The sequence below is a fragment of the Lactuca saligna genome, chromosome 9 (genome assembly GCF_052625555.1).
Source record: "Lactuca saligna cultivar CGN05327 chromosome 9, ASM5262555v1, whole genome shotgun sequence".
Lineage (NCBI taxonomy): Eukaryota > Viridiplantae > Streptophyta > Magnoliopsida > Asterales > Asteraceae > Lactuca > Lactuca saligna.
Genome location: NC_136425.1, coordinates 159,983,182 through 160,010,421, shown reverse-complemented (window position 1 = coordinate 160,010,421; position 27,240 = coordinate 159,983,182). Strand labels below are relative to the sequence as shown.

Genomic DNA, 27,240 nt, shown 5'->3' with positions numbered 1-27,240 from the left:
CAACGTATCCTGCACATCCCTGCTGAAGGTAACGTCTAGCCCTCGCTGCTGAACATACAGCGGGTCCGCGCTGTAGCTTCTCGCCATGAATCACTAACTCTCCCCCACCCAGGGTCCTGACTCGCACTAGCTGCCGCGCACAATCTATCACCACCCCATTAGGTCTCAATCAGTCCATTCCTATGATCACCTTGTTCCCACGCAACGGAATGGGAACCAAATTCACCAAGTAGCGCTCCTCGAACAACCGCAATACGCAGTCCTGAAATACCATCGATGCTCGCACCGATCGATCATCAACAATCTCTACTTCCAAAGGGCAATCCAGCATGCCCGAAGACTCAGGAAACTTCTTGCTAAGCGCAAGGGACACAAACGATCGGGATGCACCCAAGTCGAACAACACTTGGACTGGGATACCATTCACATGGAACGATCCTAACACATATACATATACCGGGCACATCTCAATATCATAACATCATATAAATAAACAAGAAGGAAAAGAATCATACCCGTCACCACATCGGGTGCTGCGCGTGCCTCCTCGGTGGTCAGCTGGAATGCCCGGCTCCTCACCACTGGAGCCTCTGCCTTGCCCTGTCGGCCATCTGTGATCCGTAGGGTCGCTGGGGCTGGCGCCTTTACCGGCGCTGAACCTGTCAACTGGGGGCAATCGGCCTTCTTGTGGCCCCTCAGGTTGCAGTGGAAACACAGTAACTCAGATGTCCGTATCGCCGCAATGGGAGTAGTACAATCCCTGCTAAAGTGCCCTGTCTTGCCACACTTGTAGCAGCCTTCTGATCCACGCCGACATGCTCCCTCATGTGTCCTGCCGCATTTCCCGCAGCGGCCCGGTCCCCCTTGGCCCTTCGGCCTCCCATCTGATCCTCGGGACTTCTTTCCTGAAGTCCCAATCACCTGACCTGCCTCTGCTTTCCTCTTCCGAGTGTGCTCTAAATCAATCTCCCACTCCCTCGCCCTGGCGATCATGGACTCCAGGGTAGGGCAAGCTGAAAAACTAACATGCTCTCGGATGTTGGCCCGGAGCATATCATGATAATGGGTCCTCCTCATATACTCGTCACCTGCATACTGGGACACCAACAAGGCCCTCTCTCGGAACTTGGCGGTGATCTCCGCCACAGTCTCAGTCGTCTGCCTCATATCCAAAAACTCCCTGGCCAGCTGCTGAAGCTCGACCGCCGGCGCAAACTCTGCCCTGAACCTGGTCACAAAGTCCGACCAGGTCATAGCCTCGATAGCTGAGGCTCCCAACGAGTCACCCACTGACTCTCACCAGTCTCGAGCTCGATCCCGCAAACACCCTGCTGCATACCTCACCTTCGACCCCTCGGGGCAGAAACTAGTCAGCTGTGCAGACTCGATGTCTGCAATCCATCGTCTGGTGGCAATGGGGTCTTTCACCCCATGGAAATCCGGTGCACCACTGCCCCTGAAGTCCTTAAAGGACAGTGTGCGAGATCCCGACTGGCCGGATGCCATGTCGCTCCTAAACGCCCTGAGGCGATCCTCCATCAGCTCGATGATCCCTTCCTTGATCGACCCGAAGATAATGGGGGTAGACTCAAGGATACCCCTGGTGATCTCAGACGCGATGAACTCCCGCAGCCTCTCATCAATTGGCTCGGAACCTGATCCCGAACCCGACCCCTCTCCTGAACTGCCAACCGCTGGCCTCGGGCGTAGTACCACCATTCTGAAATGCAAGAAATAACAATTGTTAGCGATACTAATACCCCTGGAGGGATCCTACTCACTACAAGTTTCCCGATCTCATCTTGGCCTTCCTTGGTTCGGGTACGGATCCTCTACTTTCAGTAGTACGGGCCCATACTACCTTCCACATCTATCCGTACCTTCTTCAAGGACTGCCTTAACTCCACCAGGTCCCTTCCACTACCACTAATCACTGCTACTCTTTATCCTAGGCTTACCCTAGGAAACCCTTGGCTTCACCCAAACCAGTCCTCAGTTGTTGAAGGCCTCTTGGTGATGTCAATTAACTATTACCTGAATACAATCACATGTGATGAGGCTCGGATAATCCTTCGAGTAAGGGAATCATCCCTACAACGGTTAAGACTCAAATAAGAGCTACACAATAGGGTAAAATCCAACACTCTGAGTTTATACGACCCTGATCACATGTGACTTTAGCGTATTCACCTAACAGTTAACTCCCATCACTTCAAGGCCCACATAGCACAAAGCAAACAACATTTGGACATACGGAAAATAATCTCAAGCCACTCTATCCTCGCCGAAAGCACTAAACTAGCATACAATGCTAAACTCGTACTATTAGGAATAACCTAAAGAGGCTACCCTACTACTGTCTACTCAAACCTAGCATGCAATTCTTTTATATACTTAAGCACATAAAGCAGGCACATAAGGTCATCACTCCTAGATCCTTATTCATATTCTAGCATGCTGTTCTACAAAAGCTGATAAACATAACATAAACTTGTATGGGTATTTTGGGGAATACTTACTTGAGCTCGGCCGGTTGCGCACATCACACACATTATTCTTTCTTAAAACCCTTTACTTAACCCTTTTAGAAACATTTTCTCCTTCGAAAATCTTTTAATCCCTCAATTTGAGTTCAAACACCCCCGAAGGTGTGTCCGAATCCCTCAAACCAGGGCTCTGATACCAACTTGTAACGCCCCAAAATTACCGGTTAAAAATTTCATTTTTAATTTAGATGAAAACGTAAAATATCATTACAATCATTCATGATAAACATCCATGTCTGAAAAACCGGTGACATCATAATCAGAATTCAGAGTACATCCCAGAAAATCTATAATGCGGAAACAAAAGGCGTATGTGTGATATGCTGCTACCGCGCCGGCTCCTTTCCCCTAGCTGAAGAGGTACCTGAAATCAAAACTGCAAACCATAAGCACAAAGCTTAGTGAGTTCCCCCATAATACCCCATACCATGCAAGCATATAACAAACAACATTCAACTATGAGATATGGGCCCTGCCCACACTCGTGAAGATACGGGCCCTACCCACACTTCGCTATCTGGGAGATACAGGCCACGCCCACACTCGTAGAGATACGGGCCCTGCCCACACTTCACTATCTGGGAGATACGGGCCTAGCCCACACTCCACTCTCGGAGAGATACGGGCCTAGCCCACACTCAACCGCCAACTCATATCATACAAGTATCACACAGACAACAAGTATAGACAGCTCTATCATACTAGCATATATCGTAATCACTCAATTAAGAGATACGGGCTCGGCCCACACTCTAATACTAACTTCTCGTCTATACGGGCCGACCTTGGTGCCTTAGACCCGTTACTACTGAAAGGAAACTCACCTCGAAATGGCTGCTGGTGTGTGTGGGAACCAACTGTCTGCTGTTGCTGCTACTCCGGAAATCCTCTGGCTGTAATTCCCACACATACTCAATCAATCACTATTTACTGCCTTTTTGGGTGAAATGACCCTTTTACCCCCCCGACCATGCCCTAAGTCAAAGTCAGAGTCAACTTCCAGTTGACCCGACTCGCCGAGTTGGCTATCCAACTCGTCGAGTCCATGTCCAAACGACTATCCAGGGTTCTGTTCCTACTCGTCGAGTTAGGCGTTGACTCGACGAGTTCTCCATCCAAACTGATGTTCAAGTCCTTCATCCTACTCGCCGAGTTGTATGAACAACTCATCGAGTTCATCTTCATCCGATGAACACTCATGCTTAGACTCGCCGAGTTGTATGAACAACTCGCCGAGTCTGTTCTTGATCTATGACAATTGCCTTGGACTCGCCGAGCCAAGCCATGACTCGCTGAGTCCTACCATGGGTGAGTTCAGCTTCCAACTCACCGAGTCACACCCTGTGACTCACTACTCAAACTCGATACAGCAAAAAGGGGACAACTCGAAGACTCGCGAGCAGACTCACCGAGTCACATGAACGACTCGCCGAGTCGTTGCCATGCACCCATTAATTACACCAATTTGTTCGATTCCAGTCCATGCCATTCACAGATCTGGGCTTCTAGGACACGAATCACACGTAAACTTTCCAACTTTACGTGTAGATATTCACCAATATGGATTTTAGGTTTCAAAATGCCTCAAAAGGGTAGATCTAGGGTGAACAAGCCACATGGGTCCATAAAGCTAACAGATCTGAGCTCCTGGAGCTCAATCTTGCCTAGATCTAGAGGCCAATCGACTTATTACGAAACATTATGCACATACTAGCTTGGGGAATGGTTCAAGAATGTCTTAAATGAAACTTTAAGCATAGAAACAGGGGGAAAATGGGGTATACCTCAATGAAACTGCTGAGAGAACACAATGATGTTTGGGTGGCTCTACTTCCTCTTGATCTACTTTTCCTTCTTGCCTCAAAGCCTTCAAGAACACACACAATAGCCTCAAACTCTTAAGGAACAAGCTTAGAACGAGGGTTGGGAGCTCTGGGGGTGAATGGGGGCTGGCATGGGGTGGATATGAGGTTTAAATAGGGTGCAAACCCCTGAAACTTAGGGTTTCATCCAACAGCGGTGACTCGCCGAGTCCAGGATATGGACTCGCCGAGTCGCCAACTTAAACGTGTCCCGGGTCTCGTCCCTACTCGGCGAGTCGGACCTATGACTCACCGGGTCCAAGGCTTAAAAAAAGGAAAAATACTCAATTAAGATTTACATACCAGGAACTAGGCGCTACAACTAGATTATGTCTTTGGACTCCCATTATTTATTATTCAGACTTCACTCTTGGATGCCTCACATATTTAGTAGATTATTCTTTTGAAGAATTTTGTGTGTATTAAGATTCGAGAACTAGAGATGTTTTTAAGTCTTTTTGAAGCCAAAGTGTTTTTTTGATTGGATCTTCTACTTGATCATAGGGCTTATAACTAGTTTAAAGACTTTTTTGCTTTGAAGTCGAAGACCTTTACTATTTAGAGATTCATGGCCAACATCACAGATCACAGACACTTCATAGTTTCAGACACATTTCAACATTTGGTTCTCATTAAGTTTCATTTTATTACCACACTTGTTAGTCGGTTACTGTATTTTAGCCTTTTTATCACTTCATTTGTACCCTCATTATTTGCGAGTATTTAGAGAGAAAATGTTGGAGCATGTAAATGCTCTACAAATTATGAGTGATAAGTTAGGTTTATTATTTCCCTTTGTTGTATTGTCAGGTTTCTCTCTCCTATATATAGAGAGAGTTGGTCATTGTTAACGTAAGAGTGCACTCACAATGCAGTTTCTAGAGAGAGAAAGTGTGGTGGGATCTCTCCCACCAGGGGAGAGTTATCTCTCTCCCAACCATGTTCTTCATGTATTATCTTTTATCTCTTTTCAAGTATTTTATGGAACAACTCATCTTCATGTTCTTCATTCTAATTTTTATGTTCGTTAGATCTTGAGCTATTATTATCCCGCATCCACCAATCGTCAAAATGGGTTTCAAAAGAACTAATGTTATACCTGGGAACTCTAAGGAGACCAGTGAGGAAGAACCTCTTTTGAATTTGTTATTCATTATGTCTTGTGGTATTTTCAGTTAATGATGGTGATGATCACTCGAGGTTCAAGATTAGGTTCAAGCTTCGGCGTAGAGCCCATTGATGAGAGGCCGCACGATCTTATTGCAGCCGAGGTTACTCGTGGCATTCTTAATGCTACCCCAGTGATTTTTGGGACTGTCAAGGAGGGTATGATGGAGACCATGGAGGAGCGGCTTAGGTCTTTTCAAGACGAGATTGTGTGGGCCAAGTTAGAACCTGAGCTCCTTCTTTCTGGGAGTTCAAGGTGTGTGGTGCGCCCGAGTTCTTTGGGGCCAGGCATCCTACCATTAGTCGATTATGGGTGGCAGGCATGGAGAATTCCTAATGCATGAGCTTTTGCCCCGAGTCGACAGATGTGGGGTTTGCATCTTGTATGTTAAGGGATCGAGCATGTGACTGGTGGGAGGAGGTGACCCGTGAAGTTGGATCAACAGGTGTGTCTGAGATGTATTGGAAGGAGTTTGTGTAGGGGTTTGATCTGGAGTTTTCACAATCCATTGAGGTGCAGCGTTTAGTGAGGGAGTTTCAGGATTTGCAGCAGACTACCGAGGCTGTGGAGGAGATCACCGCCATGTTTCGGGAGGGAGCATTGTTGGTTCCATAGTACACTGCGGATGAGGAGATGAAGAAGACGAGGTATCATTTCATTATGAGGGATGATATCCAAGAATTTGTGAACTTTTCAGTGTGTAAGACCCTGAATGATATGGTGGAGAAGTGTAAGTCCCTAAAATGCCTGTGTATCAATCAGATCCGTTTGATGGTGCAGAATCCTAATCAAACGGATGATGTCAGATAAAATAGAAGATAAGGAGAAGAAAAATAATATGAATCTTGTTTTAATTGATTAGAATGAAGTTCCTTTACAAGATTCACACAGTTACACACATACGCTCCTTTCTCTCTCTCTGGCCGTAAACTCTTCTCACGTTCATCAATCTCTACTCCTCACCCCTAAGACCTATATATATATATATATATATATATATATATATATATATATATATATACAAGGGAATATGGGCTAACTGAACATGGGCCGTAAATGGGTTTACGGCCGGGCCGTAAACAGGGTTTATGGCTGTAAACACCTCCCTGGTCGTAAACTCATAAAATATTACAGAAGAATATAATTACCCAGACAAGCAAAGTATAAACCATATTTTGACCCAACAATCTCCCCCTTGGTTTATAGCTTTCTTTTCTTAATTAACCCAACAAGCTCCCCCTAAAAAGTAGCTAGCTCTTCTTGTTAATCTTCAATGGGAGCTTGGCTTCAGCTTTAACCTTCGATTTCTTCACATCATCAGGATGAACATATGAATCTTTAATGAATGACTTCATCTTGAGTAATTGAGCTTTTCTTCAGAATTTAGCATTGAACGCACATTGGGTGAAGAGGCTTGACGTACTGATTCTTGAAAGATAGCGCTTTCAGCTTGAGAATCTTCAGAGAGAAATAATCTTCTGGATCACTTCAGCAGGTACAACGATAACAGTAGACTGATTGAGGAGGCTTCAATGCAATCCGTCACATAATCTTCAATTTCTGCTTCACCTTGCTTCTGGGGTTGAAGGAATGAATGTTGAAAGAATGATCTTCATATCTTGCTCCTTCGAATGAGATTTCTTCGATGCTCACGGACGAAGCTTTGGCTCAGAAATCTTCGACACAGTCTCCATGAGTCTTATCTATACCTGAAATCACTTTTCAAGACAAAACAAAACTAAAAGAAAAATCAACACACGAATTAAAACAAAAACAAAAATATTTTTGGATTTTTCATATTTTCTGAAAAAGAAATAAATCATAAATAACACTATTATTTTTTTTAATTTTTATTTATTTTAAAATTTTTAATTTTCTGATTTTTTTTTAATTCTCCCATAATATTTAAATTAGAAGAACACTATGAACAAACTTAAAAAAAACAAAAATAATAGCTAACTTTAAGAGTGATTTGGGATCAAAGTCGTTGGACAGCCTTTATCCGTTTATCAGTACCTCTCCCTTCATGAATAGATCTGGTCAATCGCCGGTATTGTGGTCCACTTAAACATGAGAGATTGTGACAAAATTAGGACATACTATAAGTGACAAGACAATGTGATCCTAAGTTCCTAGATAATATTCCTTAAGGACCATTCAGCTGACGACGACCAAATATATTGTTGTCCACCTAAATTGAGCAGCGAGATCTATAGACAACATGTATGTGTTCAATTTTAATTGTACTAGAACGTGTTTCCCACTTCCTGATATGCTCCAGCCATCAAGGACTTCCAAAATACTCCTTACACCGGGTGAGAAGACAATTATTAAGAGAGAAGATAGATTTAGAATGTATATGCTGTACATCTAGGTCGGATCTCTTCCAATCACGCAAAGGATGAAACATATGACTAACTGAAGTTTCAGAGGGATTGAGAAGAGAATGTTGCATATACTGTGTGCCAGGTCGGATTTTGAATCACGTAGAGGAGACAATATATGGCTAACAGATAGAAAGAATTGCATAGATAGAAGATGCAGAGAGATAGAATTGCATATGTTACAGTCCAGGTCGGATCTCTCGATCACACAGAGGAGGCAACATATGACTAACATACAAAAAGAAAAAAAATAACTTTCTACAGACCTAATTTATCAGAATTCCCCAGTCACCCCATCAAAACCGGAATTAAGGACAGAGTCTGCACATCAAGGAAAAGTGAATCCACAGTTCTAGATACATGTTCTTTTAGTGTGACCAGTAGATTCCCATGTATATCTCCCCGCTCAACCTATCCGAGCGTCGTATTGTCAGGCTAAATGGATCTATCTAGGTCAAGATTTTTCAAGTCTCTAGATTCCTTAAGTTCATCTATGCCTAGTCAAGTCCATTTTAATCTTTCGTGCCTACCATTGCATCGAACACAGAGCCTAGACAATTCAGATTCAGTCCCTTACACAGATTCAGATTGCCTGTTATCACATGATTACATCACTTCCCAAAACATCTCCTGCAAGCACATTCCATTAACACCATATTTTTTATTTTCTAATGTTTTTGGATTTTTTTTTTAAATTAAAATTTTCTAATTTTTGTTTTGTTTTTATTTCTCCCCCTAAATTTGTGCATAGGAGAGAAACGAAAGTAAATGCGCAAATTTAAACTATCCTAAAACAAAAATTAGTCTTTAAAGCGAATCAGCTTAAGAAAAACTCAGGAGTACAAAGAAGAAAACGCAAACCGTAATTCACCGATTGAATCAGCATCCAGAAGGTCTAAGAACAGCACGCATAATCTCAGAACAGATCCGAAAATTCTTCATGTCGTTAAGCACAAACCCCATGTGATCCCTTCTTTTCTTCCTTTCTTTCCTTTTGAAGAAGAAGCCCCAGTTTCCTGTATAAAAAGGAGTTTGAAGAAGAAAATTTAGTCACAATATTGCACACATTTTGATACCAATTGTAAGTCCCTAAAATGCCTGTGTATCAATCAGATCCGTTTGATGGTGCGGAATCCCAATCAAATGGATGATGTCAGATAAAATAGAAGAGAAGGAGTAGAAAAATAATATGAATCTTGTTTTAATTGATTAAAATGAAGTTCCTTTACAAGATTCACACAGTTACACACATACGCTCCTTTCTCTCTCTCTCTCTCTTTGGCCGTAAACTCTTCTCACGTTCATCAATCTCTACTCCTCACACCTAACACCTATATATATATATATATATATATATATATATATATATATATATATATATATGGGCTAACTGAACATGGGCCATAAATGGGTTTACGACCGGGCCGTAAACAGGATTTACGGCCGTAAACCTATTTACGACCGTAAACACCTCCCTGACAGTAAACTCATAAAATATTACAGAAAAATATAATTGCCCAGAAAAGCAAAGTATAAACCATATTTTGACCCAACAAGAAGGCTCGGGAATGGGAGATTGAGTTAGTGCTCCGCACGAAGCGGAAGCCGGAGCAGGTTCAAACGACTGTAGGTCAGGATAAAAAGCCTAAGACCTTCGATCCTTCCATTAGGGAACAGTAGGTCCGTAGCTAATATGCCAAGTGCGGGAAGATGCACAGTGGAGCTTGTCAAGTGACAGGTCCAGTATGTTATACATGTGGTCATCCAGGCCATGTGAGTATGGATTGCCTTAGGAAGGGTTGATTTGTTTCCACTTTAACCAAGTTGGTCATAAAATGGACGTCTGTCTATAGTTGGCTAGAGGAGGAGGAGCAGTGGTGGTGCCTACACCCGCCACCATGAGGATTACTAATGGCCGCCCCACCAAGGCTGAAGCTCCTGCAGTGAAGAGCTGCGCATTTCCACTGACAACGGAGGATGCCCGAGCAGCGCCAGATGTCATTACTGGTATGTGATCTATATTTGTCTTGTTTATTTTATTCTTATGCTTATGTTATTATGATATTATATAGGGACCTTCTTGGTCAATGGTTTGTCATTGCATGTTCTTTTTTAATCGGGGGCTACCTAATCGTTTGTATCTCTTGCGCTTAGCAAGAAGTTCTAGGATGCTTCGGGGACCTTGGATTCCCCACTCGAGGTGGAGATTGCGAATGACCACACCGTGGGTGTTGCAAGGGTATTTCAGAGGAGTGTTCTGAATGTGCTCGGTGAGAGGTTTTCTATCGATTTGGTTCAAATTCCTTTGCGGGGGTTGAAAGCGACCATTGGGATAGATTGGTTAGGGTCCAATGGGGCCATGATAGACTGCGAGCGTGTGACATCCCCAATTTCATGGCCAGAAAAGACCGATTTGTTTATGCTTTGTTTTTAAAATCAGAGTAATCGTTTAAAGAAAACGGTTGCGGAATTTGTTCCTAAAACAAGATATGATAAAAACTTATCAAAACATTTTAAAAAGAGAATGTATTTTCATTAAATAATAAAACCTCGGGATGTCATGTTCCGATACAGACACATAAGCATAAACAGAACATACATTCATTTGCTCTAGTGATTTAGATCTCCTTTAATCTCTCAGTGCAAAGCAGCTTCGTATCGATACCTGTGATACAATTAAACTGAGTGGGTCAGGCTTGGGAGCCTGGTGAGCATATAGGGTTTTCAACCCACAATAATATAATTATTATATTCAATCATCAAACAATCAACCCAATTACCCATCCCCATTATCTTCCTTACTCTTAAGGGTCTACCCTAAGAATCATCTATTCGTTCACTTCGTATTAGGCACTAAGACAATAGCTGCCGGGATTCTTTATTAGGCACTAAGACAATAGCTGCTAAGGCTCCTTCATAGAGCACTAATTCCATAGTTGCTATGTTTCATTCATCGGGTACTAAATCTATAGCTACCAGTGTAGGTACTAAGTCCATAGCTATCATCGTCTATCTAACAATACTAAATCCATAGCTACCAACGTTCGTCTATACGGTACTAAATCCATAGTTACCAAGGTTTATCTATACAGTACTAAATCCATAGCTACCAGCGTTCATCTATACGGTACTAAATCCATAGCTACCAAGGTTTATCTATACAATACTAAATCCATAGCTACCAGCGTTCGTCTATACGGTACTAAATCCATAGCTACCACGGTTTATCTATACAGTACTAAATCCATAGCTACCGAGGTTTATCTTTCGTCTCATCTTCAAACTTATCCTTCATCACACACCAACTAGTTCGTCTACCCATGTTCTACCCAACATATTTGTAGATATAAAATACATATGCAATTTAACTCATTTAAAACCTATATAAAACATCCATTCCACGCTTATCTCAAATAAACAACAATATATAAACACATAACATGTATTTCGTAGAAAATACTTAATATTTATGTGTTAGAAGAAAGTTACCACACACTCACACCAAACATATACTTAATACATTCAAACAATACTTGTATTAAAATCGTGTTTATGAAAGGGACTATACACTCACTTGATCAGAAGATGATCGGACAACACTACGACTTGTAGAAGTAGTATTCTTCGGTGAAACCGTGATCACTTCACACACCTAGTTTCTCGCGGGCAGAGCTTCGACTCGGAAACTCTTTTCTTCTCGGGATCTTCGGGCTTCAGGACTTTCTTCGGGTTTCGGGGTTGATACTGGGGCTTCGGGGGGTTAAAATAGGGCTTAGAGGGTGTATCGGGAGTGAGAGAGAAGGGATGGAGCAACCATAGTCTCCTTTTGCCACATCGTGGGCTTGATCGTCACTGCATGCGTCATCCCAAGTTTCATCTGGGGGACTCCCGGAGCAGTCAGGAGATTTGCCACATCGTGGCACTGCTTGCCACGTCGTGGTCTCTGACACTTTTGGGGTTTCGCGCCCCGAACTTCAGAAATTCATAACTTTCGTGTACGAACTCCGTTTTCGATGTTCTTTATATCGATGCGAACGTGAGATTATTCTCTAAAACTCTCGTTTAGAATCCATTGGATAATTTTGACTTTATTTTTAATATATTATAAGTATATTACTTATATATTATCTATAGTAGGCCGGGACAGGAAAACTCCGTTTGAAATTCATAACTCCTTCATCTGAACTCCGTTTTCGTCTGTCTTTTTATCGGTGGACTACTATCAAATAAATATTCAACTCTTGTTTAGATCACTAAGGATAGATATCTATCTACCTTAAGTTCACTATTTACGTCGCACTGGGTCGTGCCGGTTCTGTCACGAAACTTCGACAGGTCATAACTTCTTCGTTATAACTCGGATTTTGGTGTTCTTTATATGCACGGAAACCTTGTGACATATACTACAACTTGGTTAAGATTAATCCTTCTAAATAATCTTCCATCAAAAAGTCATTTTTGATGCTTATCGTCTCTAAATTGACTAGCCCAGATCTACGGGCGTTACAATTATCTCCCCCTTAGGATGATTACGTCCCAGAATCATCAACGAAATAGGACTTGCATAATGATTCCACATGTTAGCTCTTCATCCTAGGTAATAACCATAACTTCAATGTTTCCTCGATAGAGTATTTAACTTTATGGCTTTCTTGACCGCAGATGATGCCCAATCTTGCATCTGTTTATCGTACTATGCTGTACTTTCAATCATAACTTTCAAGTTACAAAATAAGTCCTTATTGTGGACTCCTTCTTCTTCTTAGGATAAGTACTTTCCTTCATCTATTGCAATAGACCGATGGGTCATGTTCTAATTACCTCTCATCGTATGATGCAACTCTTAGACTCAAGTCTCTTAGAGTCAAATTCCAGAATGGAATATACCTTTCTTCATATTCTAATGTGATGTAATCACATTTCAGCATGTAGCGTTTCTACCTGCAAACTTCTTTTAACAACGAGCGCGACACTATCAATCGCATTAACTTCAACCTTCTGAATTAAGTCGGATGTTACATCTAACTTGGTCCTCTAGACCACGTAACATACTCTTCGTAGTCGAACTCAAATTTGATATGACCAATAGGGTCGGAATAACAACCATATTACTAGTCATTACCGAAACAATGGTAATGACATACCAGAATAAACTGGAAGTCAATTACTAGTTTCTTGGTAACCTTGTGACTTTCCCTGATCCAAGTGCGAGTCTTGTGCTTCTGGTAGTATATGCATCTACGACCTTTCACACCTACTCATACTCATCCCAAGTATTGTCTTGCGGTCAACCAAGTCACCATACAAGAATATCACAAAAGAATTTAACACATACGAATGTGTCCAAATAATCATAATCAATTTCCCTAAACTCTACTAGGACTTCTTCATTGCTCAATCTTCAATCATCAACTCTACTTCAACTCGATTGGTGATGGAAATACCAGATGACGAGACAAGTTCGAGAATTTCACCAATCGTTCCATCATCCTGCCAATCGAAGGTGTACTTTAGACGTACCGTACTCCTCTAACGTATTGTTATTTCATAAGACATACTCTAAAGGCAAGATACCACTCTTATGATATCTTCTAATAGGTGTCATCCACTATCATAAGCCTTCTTCATTTCCTCCATTTACTCAATTTATCTACGAGTCTTCACCATGACCTTTTGTACATCCAAGCAGACATTTGGTGTACCAAGCGAGAATTTTTTAAGATAAGAAAGTTTTTAATTACAATAAACGTATAAATCTCCTTATCACCCCAAAGCGTTTACATGCTAGTTCTAATTTCGTAGTCGTACGCTTAGAATCCTAAACACATAAGGTTTCCAGATCCGGTCGACAATAGACCATAGATCGGAACAAATAATAGCATCAATTTAGCTATCACACAAAACAATTAGAACATAAAAGCATTTTAGGCATCATTCCTAAATTAAACTAGTGTTTGTGTCAATTTACGTGTACTACCTAACATATTTTAGACATACTCCTCACAATCATTACTTAGCATTCTAAGTTTAAGTCTAGAAATTTCCTACAACTTCCTAGTTCGCTTAAACTAATGCTCTGATACCAACTGTGACATCCCCAATTTCATGGCCAGAAAAGACCGATTTGTTTATGCTTTGTTTTTAAAATCAGAGTAATCGTTTAAAGAAAACGGTTGTGGAATTTGTTCCCAAAACAAGATATGATAAAAACTTATCAAAACATTTCTCAAAGAGAATGTATTTTCATTAAATAATAAAACCTCGGGATGTCATGTTCCGATACAGACACATAAACATAAACAGAACATACATTCATTGACTCTAGTGATTTAGATCTCCTTTAATCTCTCAGTGCAAAGCAGCTTCGTATCGATACCTGTGATACAATTAAATTGCGTGGGTCAGGCTTGGGAGCCTGGTAAGCATATAGGGTTTTCAACCCACAATAATATAATTATTATATTCAATCATCAAACAATCAACCCAATTACCCATCCCCATTATCTTCCTTACTCTTATGGGTCATGGCACTGCTTTCCACGTCGTGGCACTGCTTTCCACGTCGTGGTCTCTGACAGTTTTGGGGTTTCGCGCCCCGAACTTCAGAAATTCATAACTTTCGCATACAAACTCCGTTTTCGACGTTCTTTATATCGACGCGAAGGTGAGATTATTCTCTACAACCCTCGTTTACACTCCATTGGCTAATTTTGACTTTATGTTTAATATATTATAAGTATATTACTTATATATTATCTATAGTAGGCCGGGACAGGAAAACTCCGTTCGAAATTCATAACTCCTTCATCTGAACTCCGTTTTCGTCTGTCTTTTTATCGTTGGACTACTATCGAATAAATCTTCAAATCTTGTTTAGATCACTAAGTATAGATATCTATCTACCTTAAGTTCACAATTTTCGTCGCGCTGGGTCGCACCGGTTCTGTCGTGAAACTTCGACAGGTCATAACTTCTTCGTTATAACTCGGATTTTGGTGTTCTTTATATGTACGGAAACCTTGTGACATATACTAAAACTTGGTTAAGATTAATCCTTCTAAATAATCTACCATCAAAAAGTCATTTTTGATGCTTATCGTCTCTAAATTGACTAGCCTGGATCTACGGGCGTTACAGAGCGTCAGCTGGTGAGAGTTTGAAACCCAGGTGGGGGAGAAATGGTTATTCGTGGAGAGAGAGAAAGAGAGAGATAGAGAGAGAGAGAGAGAGGGCGCCTCGCATGGGCCAGCTCTATGTTTGGCTGTGAGGGCTAGGAGGCTTCTTCAGCAGGGTTGTTCTGGGTTCTTGGCTTATGTTTTAGACACGAGGATTGAGGCCACACCAGAGTTGAGCAGTGTTCCAATTATGCAAGAGTTTCCTGACGTATTTCCTGATGAGTTGCCCGGGGTGCCTCCGGAGAGGCAAGTGAAGTTCCATATTGATTTAGTGCCTGGTGCGGTTCCGATAGTCAAGGCACCATATCATCTAGCTTCGCCTGAGATGCAGGAGTTATCTATGCAACTTCAGGAGCTGTTAGACTGAGGATTTATCCGCCCGAGCAGTTCCCTATGGGGAACACCGATCATGTTCTTGAAAAAGAAGGACGGGTCACACAATATGTGTATTGATTATCGAGAGCTAAACAAGCTAACGGTGAAGAAATGTTATTCGCTCCCGAGGATTGATGATTTGTTCGATTAGCTTCAGAGTGTATCTTGGTTTTCCAAGATTGATCTTCGGTCTTGGTATCTTTAGATGAGGATTAGGGATGAGGATATACCGAAGACAACTTTTAGGACTCCAAGATCCTTCACAATGGCTTAAAAGCTCCAAGATAAAGGCTAAGGGTTGACTTCAAGTGCTTAGGAGGCTTAGAGGATGATAAAAGATGAGGCTCATGAAATAAATAAGGTTTAAATAGGGTCAAGGACCAAAATTAGGGTTTCATACCTGAAGGGAGTACACCTCGCGTACCTCTTAGTATGCTTGGTGTACTCAAAGACCACTCGTAACCATAATACCCAGTACGCCCCGAACAATGAACTCCTTCGTCCTAAGTCCATTTCCAATGAACTTTATATCCTCAGAAAGGTGATAAGAAGCCCTACACTTCTAACAACTCACCCTTGCCTTAAAACTACCCGAACAATAACCCAAATATCATAAAGTCCCGAACTAAGAAATTATGACTATATCCTTGGGCTCCAAACCACCATTGAACACTTGGATTAGTTAGACTTTAACTCCTTCATTCAAAAAGGACCAAATCCTTTTTTTTCCTAAGGCCCTAAGCCTTATGATAACTGATGATCAGGCCACATCCCCGAATAATGAAGCAAAGTAGAAACTAGGTGTTACATTTTCATTGCATATTTTTTGGTGTCTTGGAGATATCTACATTGTTAGATAAGTATCAAGAGTCTAATAGTTTTTGCTATTCTAGGTCTAGCTCTTGGACTGACTAGTTGGGGCATGATTATCTGTTAGGAGGTTGATCACTTAGTCCCTTCCCTTGATTCCCCACTCCCCCAAAGCTAAGACTATTGGCTTGGGATTTAGGGCTCCCAGGTCATCTAGACAAATTGTTCTTCTTGGTCTTTCTTGGTTTGTGTCCTTCGAAAGCTTGTGCTTACGATCTGTCCAATGTTTGTGTTCATGTGTGAGCTATGATTTGGCTGTTTTAGGGATGACCATCTTTCATAAGACGATTTTCAATTCCCTCCATTCTTTACCTTTGGTTTCCTAGTTATCACCGTTGGGCGGTTTTACCTCCTTCTGCATGACTTTTCGTTGTTGGCTTTGTTTTTTGCGAGGTTATTGACTAGATGTCGTCCTGGGGGAAAACCTTGCCAGTTGCAAACTCTTATAGTTGTAGTGAGCCTCAATTCCATGTCCTCTTTTTTTGGTGCAGTTGCCTACCCCCACTACTCCAGCACTGTCAGTTCATTAGTTGTGTTTCCGGTCGAGCTCTGTGACTTTGCGCGTGTGTTCACTCTTTTCCTCCTTTTCCATGCTCTGTGCTCTTATTGTGTGAAGAGCTAAGGGTATGATCAGTGATATCCAACCTCGCTTGGTGTTGGTGTTGACAATCCTTGATGTTTCCGGAGTGGTAACGTTGTTGCTAACACGCCCTTCTACCCCTAGTTGTTAGTTATGGGTTGGCATCCTTTCCCACTTACCTTGGGTGTGGGTGTTATTTTTTTGTGCTTGACTGTATGGGTGGTAATTATAGATGTGCGTCGCTTTCTTAGGATGTGAATGGTAGCCCAAGCAGCGATCGCCCGAAGTGGTTTTGCCCGTGTATTTAGGGTTGGCTGAGTCGGTGGTTGTTTTGAACTTTATTGTACCATGTATTGTTGATGGGATGGCTTGTAGCCAGAATAGGCAGGTCACCCTAGGATCATATCATATTCTGACATTTGTTTAACTGTCAAGAACTTGATTATCCTTGTTAACCTTTCTTTTCCATCGTGGCTGACTAGTGTCAACGGGAGGTTTATAGTCCCGAGCGGCCATAACTTGTGTCCCGTGAAGCCAATGAGTGGGGCTTGGATTGGGGGTTTTAGGTTCCTCTTCCAGGATAGTGGGAGTCTTTTGAAAAGTGCTCATAGGGGACGTCAGTGCTGCTACCAGGGCTCTCTAGATCTGATGTTATTGGATGAGGATGGGGATTATGATTGGGTCTATAAAGTCCCAATCGGGTGCTCGCAGGGTCTTCCGATGAGAAACTTATGGTGAGAGTATCGTCGGGTGAGCCATCGATGTCATTGGATGGCAACCGATGCCTGGCTCTGTTCTCGGGCCTTATACTTGCGAAGATTTCCTCCTTTTTGATTGGTTGTTTATTTACCTCCTTCCTGGTACTCCCGTCTTTCCGCTTGGCTTCGAACTTTGATCGTAGAGTCTTTGCGATTCCTGTTAAGTATCCACTCAGTTGCCTGTCTTCTACATCTCTTTTGAGGATCGCGCACTCTCCAGTGTCATGGGTTATTCTCTTGTGGTATTTGCAATATTTGTTTTTCTCTTTTTCTGTTCGCCGAGGGGTTTTTTCTACCACGTGTACTTACAACTTATAGCTCATGGGATCGTCTTTGATAAATGGGCGGAATCTACATGATGAGTGTCTAGAATTTCAGCTATTTTATGATGGCTGCCATCGTTGCGCTCCTTATGGCTATGGAGGTAGTCGGAGTTGGCTGATTTTTATTTGAGGTAGGCATTCACTACAACTTTTATATTTCCTTGTTTGCATTCTTCTCTCTCGATCTGCCTAAGGTATTTTTCGACCTACATTTGAGCTCGTCTAAATAGATTTTGGCACTGTTCCTTGCATTTTCCTTGATAGGGGGCCTGGGAGTACCCCCTGGGTAAAAGCGCCCGCGACTAGAAATTCTTTGTGACCGGGGACGCTCAAGGTCGCGAGGTTAAACTGGTCATAGTATGATCGGATGGATTCTCCTTCTTTTTGCTTGCATATCATGATAGAGTTGGCATCTCCTTTGACTTTACTCAACTACATGAAGTTGTGGAGGAAAAGATACATCAACCGTTAAAACCTGGAGATACTTCTCGGACGTAGTGCCTTAGCGTGACCGAGAAGTAGGTGCATGTAAATCTTTTGTCCATCCGGAGGGATGTCATTATCCACTAATCAGTGTTTATCTGTTCGTCAGGATCTGTCGTGTTGTCATACTTTGGGATGTTTCGGATCATGGCGGAATGTTGTATTTCATATTATAATAGTTCTTGGCAGAACGACGAGCTAATACTTGTTACGAGGCTATTCATGTGTGGGTAGTAGGGTGCTCCTCTGACCATTGCTTGTTGCACGTGGTATAGGCTGTTTTACCCTTGTCCATACTCATAATGGTACCCGTGGTTGTACATGGTCACTTAAGGGATATACGGGGCCTGTGTGGAGTATGTGTGCATCGTCTGATTCGGCTGCGAACTTGACTCTGTTGGCCCCTTAGTGAGTGAGTTCATCCCCTGTGTTGGTATACCTTGAATGTTGTGGGTTTGTGGTTGCGTTTGAGGGTACACGCCTTGGTAGTGGTATGGATACTTATTGAATGGTGGTTGTTGTGCAAATAGTGGGATATGTGACATGGCAGCCATCGGGGAGGAATAATGACATGCATGTATTGGTGGTGCGGCTGATAGAATGATCTTAGGGGAATAGGCGCTGGTCCCTACCTGTCACGTCGATAGATGTGGTCGATTTGTTGTTTGTTGTGATTAGGTGGTCGGCGCTCTTTGAGACGTTGAGGTGGTAGTCGTGGCCGGATGTTCCGTTGCGATGGGCGATGGTCGCCATAGACTAGTGATGAACTCAGCCATGGGACCGACTAGCGGCGTCGTTGGTGTCATGTGACCGGCTACCCTTCCAGTGTCGATGGACCGCTTTCGCCAAGGAGTTGCATTGGTCTAACAGGGCTAGTGTTGTCACCTTCCTGCCGTATCAGTCATTTATCTGTCATTTCTATCGCATGGTGTTGTGAAGTGGGTTTTGTGATACTAGGTACACGTCCGGATGACGTCAACTGTTGTGATATGTCTACGGCTTAACTCCGTCTCTTTGAGGGATGGAAATGAAGGGCATGAGAATCACAACAAAGAAAACAAGATCGTTAGTCGTCGTCTGGGAGACCGTCGTGGAATGAGGCTCTGACGATCAAGTTAGTTTGTCTCTTATAGAGATGGTGAAAAAGTGTTAGGTAAGAGTTTAAGGGTGGCATTTGTTCGATCCTTTCCCTTGGGGGAGAAGGGACCTTTTATACCTATGGTTAGGGGGACAAATGTAACACCCATAAAAATCATGCAAAATTTAAACTTTTTCAAAACATTTCAAAACCATTAATCAATACAAAATTTGTTTTCAAAATAGTATAATATCAGAGTATCCCAGAAACAATCCATAAACATGAGGAGTTGTACGATCACGCCTCTACCTTCCAGCGATCATCTGATGTACCTGAAACCAAAACTGAAACTGTAAGCCCAAAGCTTAGTGAGTTTCCCGCAATATACCCATACACACAACAATACTCATATAATCACAAACAACATACTATGGGTCCAGGCAACCATCAGGTTGGAATACCCCAGGCCCTCAACCATCTGGTTAGAATGCCAACATACTATGGGTCCAATCATCCTCGGGATGGAATACCCCAGGCCCACAACCAACAGGTTGGAATGCCCACATACTACGAGTCCAATCATCGTCGGGATGGAATACTCACGGCCCACAACCATTGGGTTGGAATGCCCAGGTCTATTGGCTTTATCACACAGTAGAGAAGCCTCAACCACTAATCAAACATGTGCACATATAAAAGATAACCACATAATAGTCTATAGACCAACAAACCGATCTAACATATCATAACTGCATATAACATCTTATCTACTAGGATAATGATCTAACGGATCATAATAACATATACAATCCTATCTACCAGGATACTAATCTAACAGATCATACAATACTCAACATATAACATATCAGGATGACAATTCAAAAGGGCCGACCTTGGTGCCTTAGACCCTTGAGTATAGTAAGGAAAACTCAACTCGCAACTGTCGAACTGAAGTGATAAGCTCAAACTCTCAAATCATTGCTATGTACTCCACCGCCTATATTTACCATAGAACCATATTCATAAATTTCCAATTTACCAAAATACTCCAGAAGACAACTAGGCAACCCTTTGTCAAAGTCCAAGTCAATGGTCAAGGTCAGCAATCCATGTTGACCCGACTCGTCGAGTGCAGTTCACCGACTCGTCGAGTCCTTCCTGAACTCTAGAAATCGTGAAATCCCCCATCGACTCGTCGAGTTTCCTTGCAACTTGCTGAGTTCATGCATGTACAAAAGTCGGGAAAACCCTAGCTGACTCGTCGAGTCTTCCTACTGACTCGCCATGTCCATGTAGAAACCTTTGCACGGCAATCTTCATCGGACTCGCCGAGTTAACCATGAAACTCGTCGAGTCCATTCAGTCTTTTCTCCATTCAGATGCTTTTTAAGCCATTCCAAAGCTCCATAATGTATATCTAAGCTCCTAAGGCATACTTCTTACGTAAAGTTGCAAACTTTACGTACATGCAAGGCGCTAATGACTTAAATCAAGCTAAAGAAGAGATTCTAGGTAAGGGAATTACACTAGCATGCTAAAGACTGAGACTTTATGATTGTAAGGGCCAAGATGAGCCTAGATCTGAAGTTGCAACTTCAGATCCTAGTTCATCACTCGAAATGAAGCACTAATATGCCAAAATGGCCCCAAAACTCAAATATAGAAGGATCTAGCTAGAAGAAGATCAAGGTAATAACTTGATACCTTTAAATGATGCTAAACTGGGGTAGACTTCAGATCCACACACATTCCTTGCCTCAAACTTCTTGATCTTCAAGTTCCTCTCACCAAGATCCACCTTCCAATGCTTAAAACACACAAGTATGGAGAGAAAACGACGATTTAGGGTTTCTGGACTCACAAGGCGCTATATGGGAGGCTAAGGGAGGCTAACGACCCTTTAAATAGGGTGCAAAACCCCGAAAATTAGGGTTTCTTTGTCCAGCTCTAACTCGTCGAGTCGTGTCGTTCGACTCAGCAAGTTGGTCACTTAAGTTTGCGGTCCAAACGCGTTCCTACTCGATAAGTCAGGACCTCCAACTCGTCGAGTAGACTTTTCAATATGAAAGAGTAAAGATGAAAATTAATACCTGAGAGTCGGGGCATTACAACAAATCCCCAACAGTACCTTCTACCTTTTTAGGTTTGGTAGGGATATATGGCCTTCGATTGGTAGATCGTGCTTGTTTGTTATTGGTGCAGGTTTGCTAGGAGCGGCGTCCTGAGTGCTACACCTGTCACTCTGGGAGGCGATTGGTATTATTTTGTCATGACACTGACATTGGCGCTTGGGGGCCAAGGAACGAATACGAGATCGCGAGGGTAAGGGCAAGGATGCATAGGCATATGCCGTCCTTTGCTCAAACCGTCTATCAGACTGATGGTTCCGTTATGTTGGACGTATTCTTGGTGGGATACGTTATCAGTAATATCTTGTATAAAGGAAAAGCGTATGGAATGATGAGTAAAATATGTCATTATGTAGTCAAAGTTTATTCAATCTTTTTTCCATAAAGGAAAAGCAATATCTTTGGGCTCCTCAGTGATTTGATGTTGATATTCATGTGCTAGGCCTAGCCTGAACTAAATTGATGTGTTCAATTTATAGTCTGAATTTAGTAATCATAAATAAGAAATCAAGAAACAAATCTTGGACTATGAGATTGATTTGTATTAGTGTCTCGTGTCCATATGATATCTTGTAGTACGAAGGAATAGATGATTACTTATCTAAGGTCTAATGTTTGATTATATCAGAGTTCGATAGTGGCAGTGGAAAGCACACTTTGCTGGTTATTTAAAGTCTATATTTGCAATTGTAGTTTATGACTTGTCTAAGTGAGAGACTGTTGGAATAGGTTTCCAAGGTCATAACTAAATTGGTCAAGGTCAAAAAAATATGGAATAAAATAAAGTCTTTTTCGGGTTGTCCTAAATAACAAGAAATAGTTGTAAATGACTTTAGGACATAATTAAATTGATTTGTTAGTTTATTATATGATTAATAAATTAATTAGGAATAGTTGGAACTAATTAATTATTAACCATGAAATACTTTGGATTTAATTTGGGGTTAACTGAAAGTCATTAAATGTGCAATAACTGAATTGTAATTGTTCATAATTGAGCACGGAGGACAATTCTAGATGGTTATCTAGAATGGACTATTTTATGGAGCCTTTTAGGGTTTCTAGAATCTTCTTGTAATTGATTAGGATAAATGTCTTAAATAGATAACATTTGATAATTTTATTATTCAAATCATGGTTTATCTTGGAGATCCTCCAACTATAAGTTATGTGTATTGCATGTTATATATATATAATGTGTGAGTGTTGTGACTATTCAGTAACCCTTAGACTTATAGTTGCTACTTTACGTTTTTATAGCAAGTCTATCAGATGAATGGATGGGAAGGGAGTCGACATGATTGCGACATCTAGACATTCCCGGGGGGTGGGGGGGACGTTTACCCAGTATTTACCTTATTACGTATTCATTTTTAGAACAATACTTATGCTTCCTCAATTCGATGATATTGTGGTTCGGTTAAAGAATATAATGAGATGTATTTGATTTCAAAAATGAAGTGATTGTAGTAATGATGATTCATGTTTTCTACTTTGTTTTTCAAAAAAAAAAGGATTAAATTTTAGGAGGTTAAAATTAGCTTAACAATATATATAGTAAAAGGTTATTGAGAAATTGAAGTAATATCCATCATATCGTTTTCCACCTACAAGTTAAGCTTTACAACGAATCGACTCGTTATAACGGTGCAAACGGTTATAGGTAACATAAAGCACATATTCAAAGACAATTTCACACACAAATTGATGATGAAGGATGTAAATCAAAGAAGTTTTCAACAAGAAGAAACATATACAGGTACGAACTAGGCTCGGATTAAAATATTCTTTACCTTTTTGTTATAACCACTAGATCTTGAGTACGAATTTTCATAATAAATAAATAAAGTGTTCTTCTACATTTGAAAAAAAATAATAATACCAAAATACCGTCCTTCGTTGTTGCTATATGTAACCATATCTCCTGACTCAATCAAATGGGACAATGATCTTTTGTGCAGATTATAGTTCAAGTAAACTGAAAAGTATCAGCGACAAAGTAAACCATGACCAAAGATAATGGATAGAGAGGAAATGCAATAAACAACGTCCAATTTGGAAACTTGGACTTGAAACTTGTGAGGATCCCCATTATGATGCAAACGACGACAACAACTAGAATCTCAGCCGAAAAGTGCCATGTCAAACCACGAAAGTATATGACCGAAACAAGAACAAATAAACCAAGGATATTATTCATGAAGACTTTGTGGTATATCTGCATATTAACAAAATTGAGCATGTCACGTGTATGGAAAGTGTACATGAACACATAATCAAGGGAACATACGTACCTCAGAGAAAGTTAAAGATGTTGTTAGATGTCTTTTCTGACTCGCAGCTCTAATCGCTGCTATGGCTGTTCTAGCATTTGTAGCCAAGGGTACTAAGATGAATGACACGTAAAAAGGCTCTATATTTAAAGATTCTGAAAATTTTCGTACACTCTCTACCAAAGGCTCAGCCAAAATTGTCAACATAATGATTCCCACTAATAATAGTGCAATTGCCTTGAACTTTTCCTCGGCTTTTGCCTTTGCCTCACCTCGATGGAACTTGTCTATTTTCTGTAGAAAAGTACACAATTAATCGATCACACAACATGAAATATGAATCAACATTCCTTGAAATTAAAGTTAAACATGTTGGTTATTACTTTGTTATTGTCGTGTGATTGTGAATCTTCTTCTTGGTTATGATTAATGTTCCCTACTTGGTTGTTGTACTCCGATTGCTTTTCTTTGTTATGTGAATCTACAAGATCGATTTGCTTGAGCCATTTTGTAATACCGGATTTGAATTCTTCTTGATCAATTTCTCCACTTTTATCAATGTCTAAATGTCTCATTATGATCTCTGCCATCTCTTCATCTATCAGTATCTCATCGGAGTTTTGTTCCATGAAGTAGTTCTTCAGTTCGCTTCGTGTAATAGACTTATTTTGATCATCATCAATGCATTCAAAAAATCTATGAGTTAAACAGTAAGTTAGATACTGTTGATCATAATATTGTCAAATACGCATGTTACTATAGCCGATCTTACCTATCTATGGAAGATTCATCTAGAGCTCCATTTTCCATAAACATTTTCTCTCCAAAAACATGGGAGATTAATTCCATCAATTTGTTCTTATCTTCAAGCAACAATTCCGCAACCTGAAAGATACAAACAAAACACAAACAACTCAATAGCTTAAACCAGATTTTGTTGAATTACATCGAGTAAATAATAAATAATACTGGTTTTATCGTTGGATGCTGACCTGATTATATTCTGTCCCTGATTTATCCATAGAATACGGATCATCCATCAATTGTCTTGTCTCATCAATCCATTTTTCAAACTTATCATAGAATTCATCTCTTGTCATTGATTTGGCGACATTAGGCTGAGAATCTTTCAACCATTTCTCCATTTCCTTTTGCTTAATCATGAGATGTTTTTCCCTATCGAGCATTAGTGCTTGTACTTCATAAAATGGTACATGCATTTCAACTTTTCGTTCAACTTCTGCATACTCAAGTCTTCTTTTTTGGATCCGTGAATCATAACTCTACAACCAAAAAGAAAGTTATCAACAGTTAAAATTGTTCGGGTATCTCCATGCAACTTTTCTCTTAATCGAAAGATGTATATACCTGATAGAAGAAGTACGAGAATAAACAGATAAGTGAAACAAAAAGTGACACAAGAAGGACAATCTTATATCCTTCACTAGAATACCCTAAACCAAACACACTCGGAATTAGAATAACTACGAAAGGTATCAACGAAAAAAACATAACTTTCGCATGATATTTGGTTTCCACATCGGTGACGACACCACCTGTAAAAAATATAAACATATTTAGTACGTTCATGGGGTGATCGACTTAATTTTCTAACAAGCTTAATTACATGATTTTTAAACATATCTAAGGAAGAAACAAATTATAACGATCATAAGTCATAAACAAGATGAAGAATGCAATCCGGTTAATGGTTATGCACCTTGAGATTTTACTGATTTTGTTCTTGCGCAGATGAAGCATACTCCCCATAGAAGTGTGAGAAGCAATATTGAAGATCCAGCTAGCAACCCAGCACCCGTTACAACATAATCTTGAGCTTTTTGTTTGCTAGTTGTCAATCCAGTTGCTGTAACCAATAATTAATTATATATACAATAAAAACGTAGGAATGTAAGGTGTCAAAACGTAGCAATCACATTTACTAAATTCCAAAAATTTTGTGTAGACATTAGAGAACACCCTTGACAAGATAACAAAATAGGATTCATGAAGAAAAAAAAAACGAATGAGAAAGATATGACTCGGATAGTTTATATGGACTACATAGAAAAGAGAAGTTACCAAGAAGTATTAAAGATTCCGGGAGTGAATCAAGAAGCTGAGAAAACATTGCAACATAAAAGTTCTTCCCAAGAACACGAAAAATTCTACCATCACCACCAGCATATGATTCTCCATGATATAATAGGTACTCGTATATCACAATGAGAAAGATATGACTCGGGATATTACTTGAACATGGCAAAAACCCATACATTAGCTCACAGTGTTCTTCAGAAGAATCCTGTCCTTTGAGATGCAGAAAGGACTCTGGCTTGTGTTCTTGAGCAACACCATCACTGACACCATCAAACAACTCATAATGCAAGTGACGACCCGCTACATTCCAAGCTAATAGGAAAAGAATAAAAACTAAGTAAGATGTGATTCTTGGAAATACTTTTACCATTTCGAAAATGGTGACGGAAGTCATTGAAATTGTATAATTAAGGGCATTCTGTAATATATATATGGAAAGGGAGGAGCAAATTCATCATCGTTTACCAATATATTAATGGTCTTTATGGTCTTTTAGTTAAAGAAGTATACTTTTTTGGTCTTTATGGTCTTTATGGTCTTTTATACTTGTTCGTCTTTTTTTAATCCTAATATAATAGTACGTAGAAAGTCTTCCTTACACATTAATTGTTCAAATTTTATTTAGTGTCACGTTCTCTTGATTATTAGAATATAAAACATGACAATTAATGCTTAAAATAAAATAGGAAATACTTCAAACAATAAAACACGAAATACTTCAAACGTAGTAGCATGTTTTAAAAGATGGTAAAGCATACCATTTTGATGGCCACCGAAAACATGAGTTTTTATCGTGATAATAGTGTTTTGGAAAATTAATTACCAAAATCTAGCAGTTTGTAAATTATTTACCAAAACATGGCAACTGTGATGAAATATTACAATTATTTACAAATTAAAAAACGAAAAAGAAAAAAACAAAACAGACTATAAAATAGACCCACCTTCCTTCACCCTATGATTATACAAGGCCATGGAAGTTACGTTGCCGACCAACTGCTCCACCATTAATAGAGTGTAACATCCGGATTTTCAGGTACTTTATTTAATTATTATTTTGGAGATTTTGAGAGAGACTCGGTGAGTTGATGCTTAGACTCGCCGAGTAGAGTCGCAAATTTTCATCCGGGTTAATG

At 40.6% G+C, this 27,240-nt stretch overlaps 1 protein-coding gene across 1 annotated transcript; it reads right to left on the bottom strand.

The window, feature by feature from the left end:
• Positions 1-23,451: 23,451 nt before the first annotated feature.
• Positions 23,452-26,544, bottom strand: LOC145018583 (sodium/calcium exchanger NCL2-like). Its single transcript, XM_078976461.1, has 8 exons — positions 26,087-26,544; positions 25,725-25,871; positions 25,373-25,560; positions 24,997-25,287; positions 24,777-24,889; positions 24,388-24,700; positions 24,026-24,298; positions 23,452-23,949 (listed from the first exon to the last, which is right to left on the bottom strand). Exons 1-8 carry the CDS (start codon positions 26,496-26,498, stop codon positions 23,701-23,703), a joined length of 1,986 nt encoding a protein of 661 aa, XP_078832587.1. The 5' UTR covers positions 26,499-26,544; the 3' UTR covers positions 23,452-23,700.
• Positions 26,545-27,240: the final 696 nt, after the last annotated feature.

Bases quoted from the DNA above. Each gene is read 5' to 3' on its own strand.
- LOC145018583 (XM_078976461.1), bottom strand. From the start codon at position 26,498: ATGACTTCCGTCACCATTTTCGAAATGGTAAAAGTATTTCCAAGAATC. The intron at 25,872-26,086 runs GTAACTTCTCTT...TATTGGTTACAG, and splicing joins GGAATCTTTAATACTTCTTG to CAACTGGATTGACAACTAGC. The intron at 24,299-24,387 runs GTAATAACCAAC...ACTTTTCTACAG, and splicing joins AATCACACGACAATAACAAA to AAAATAGACAAGTTCCATCG.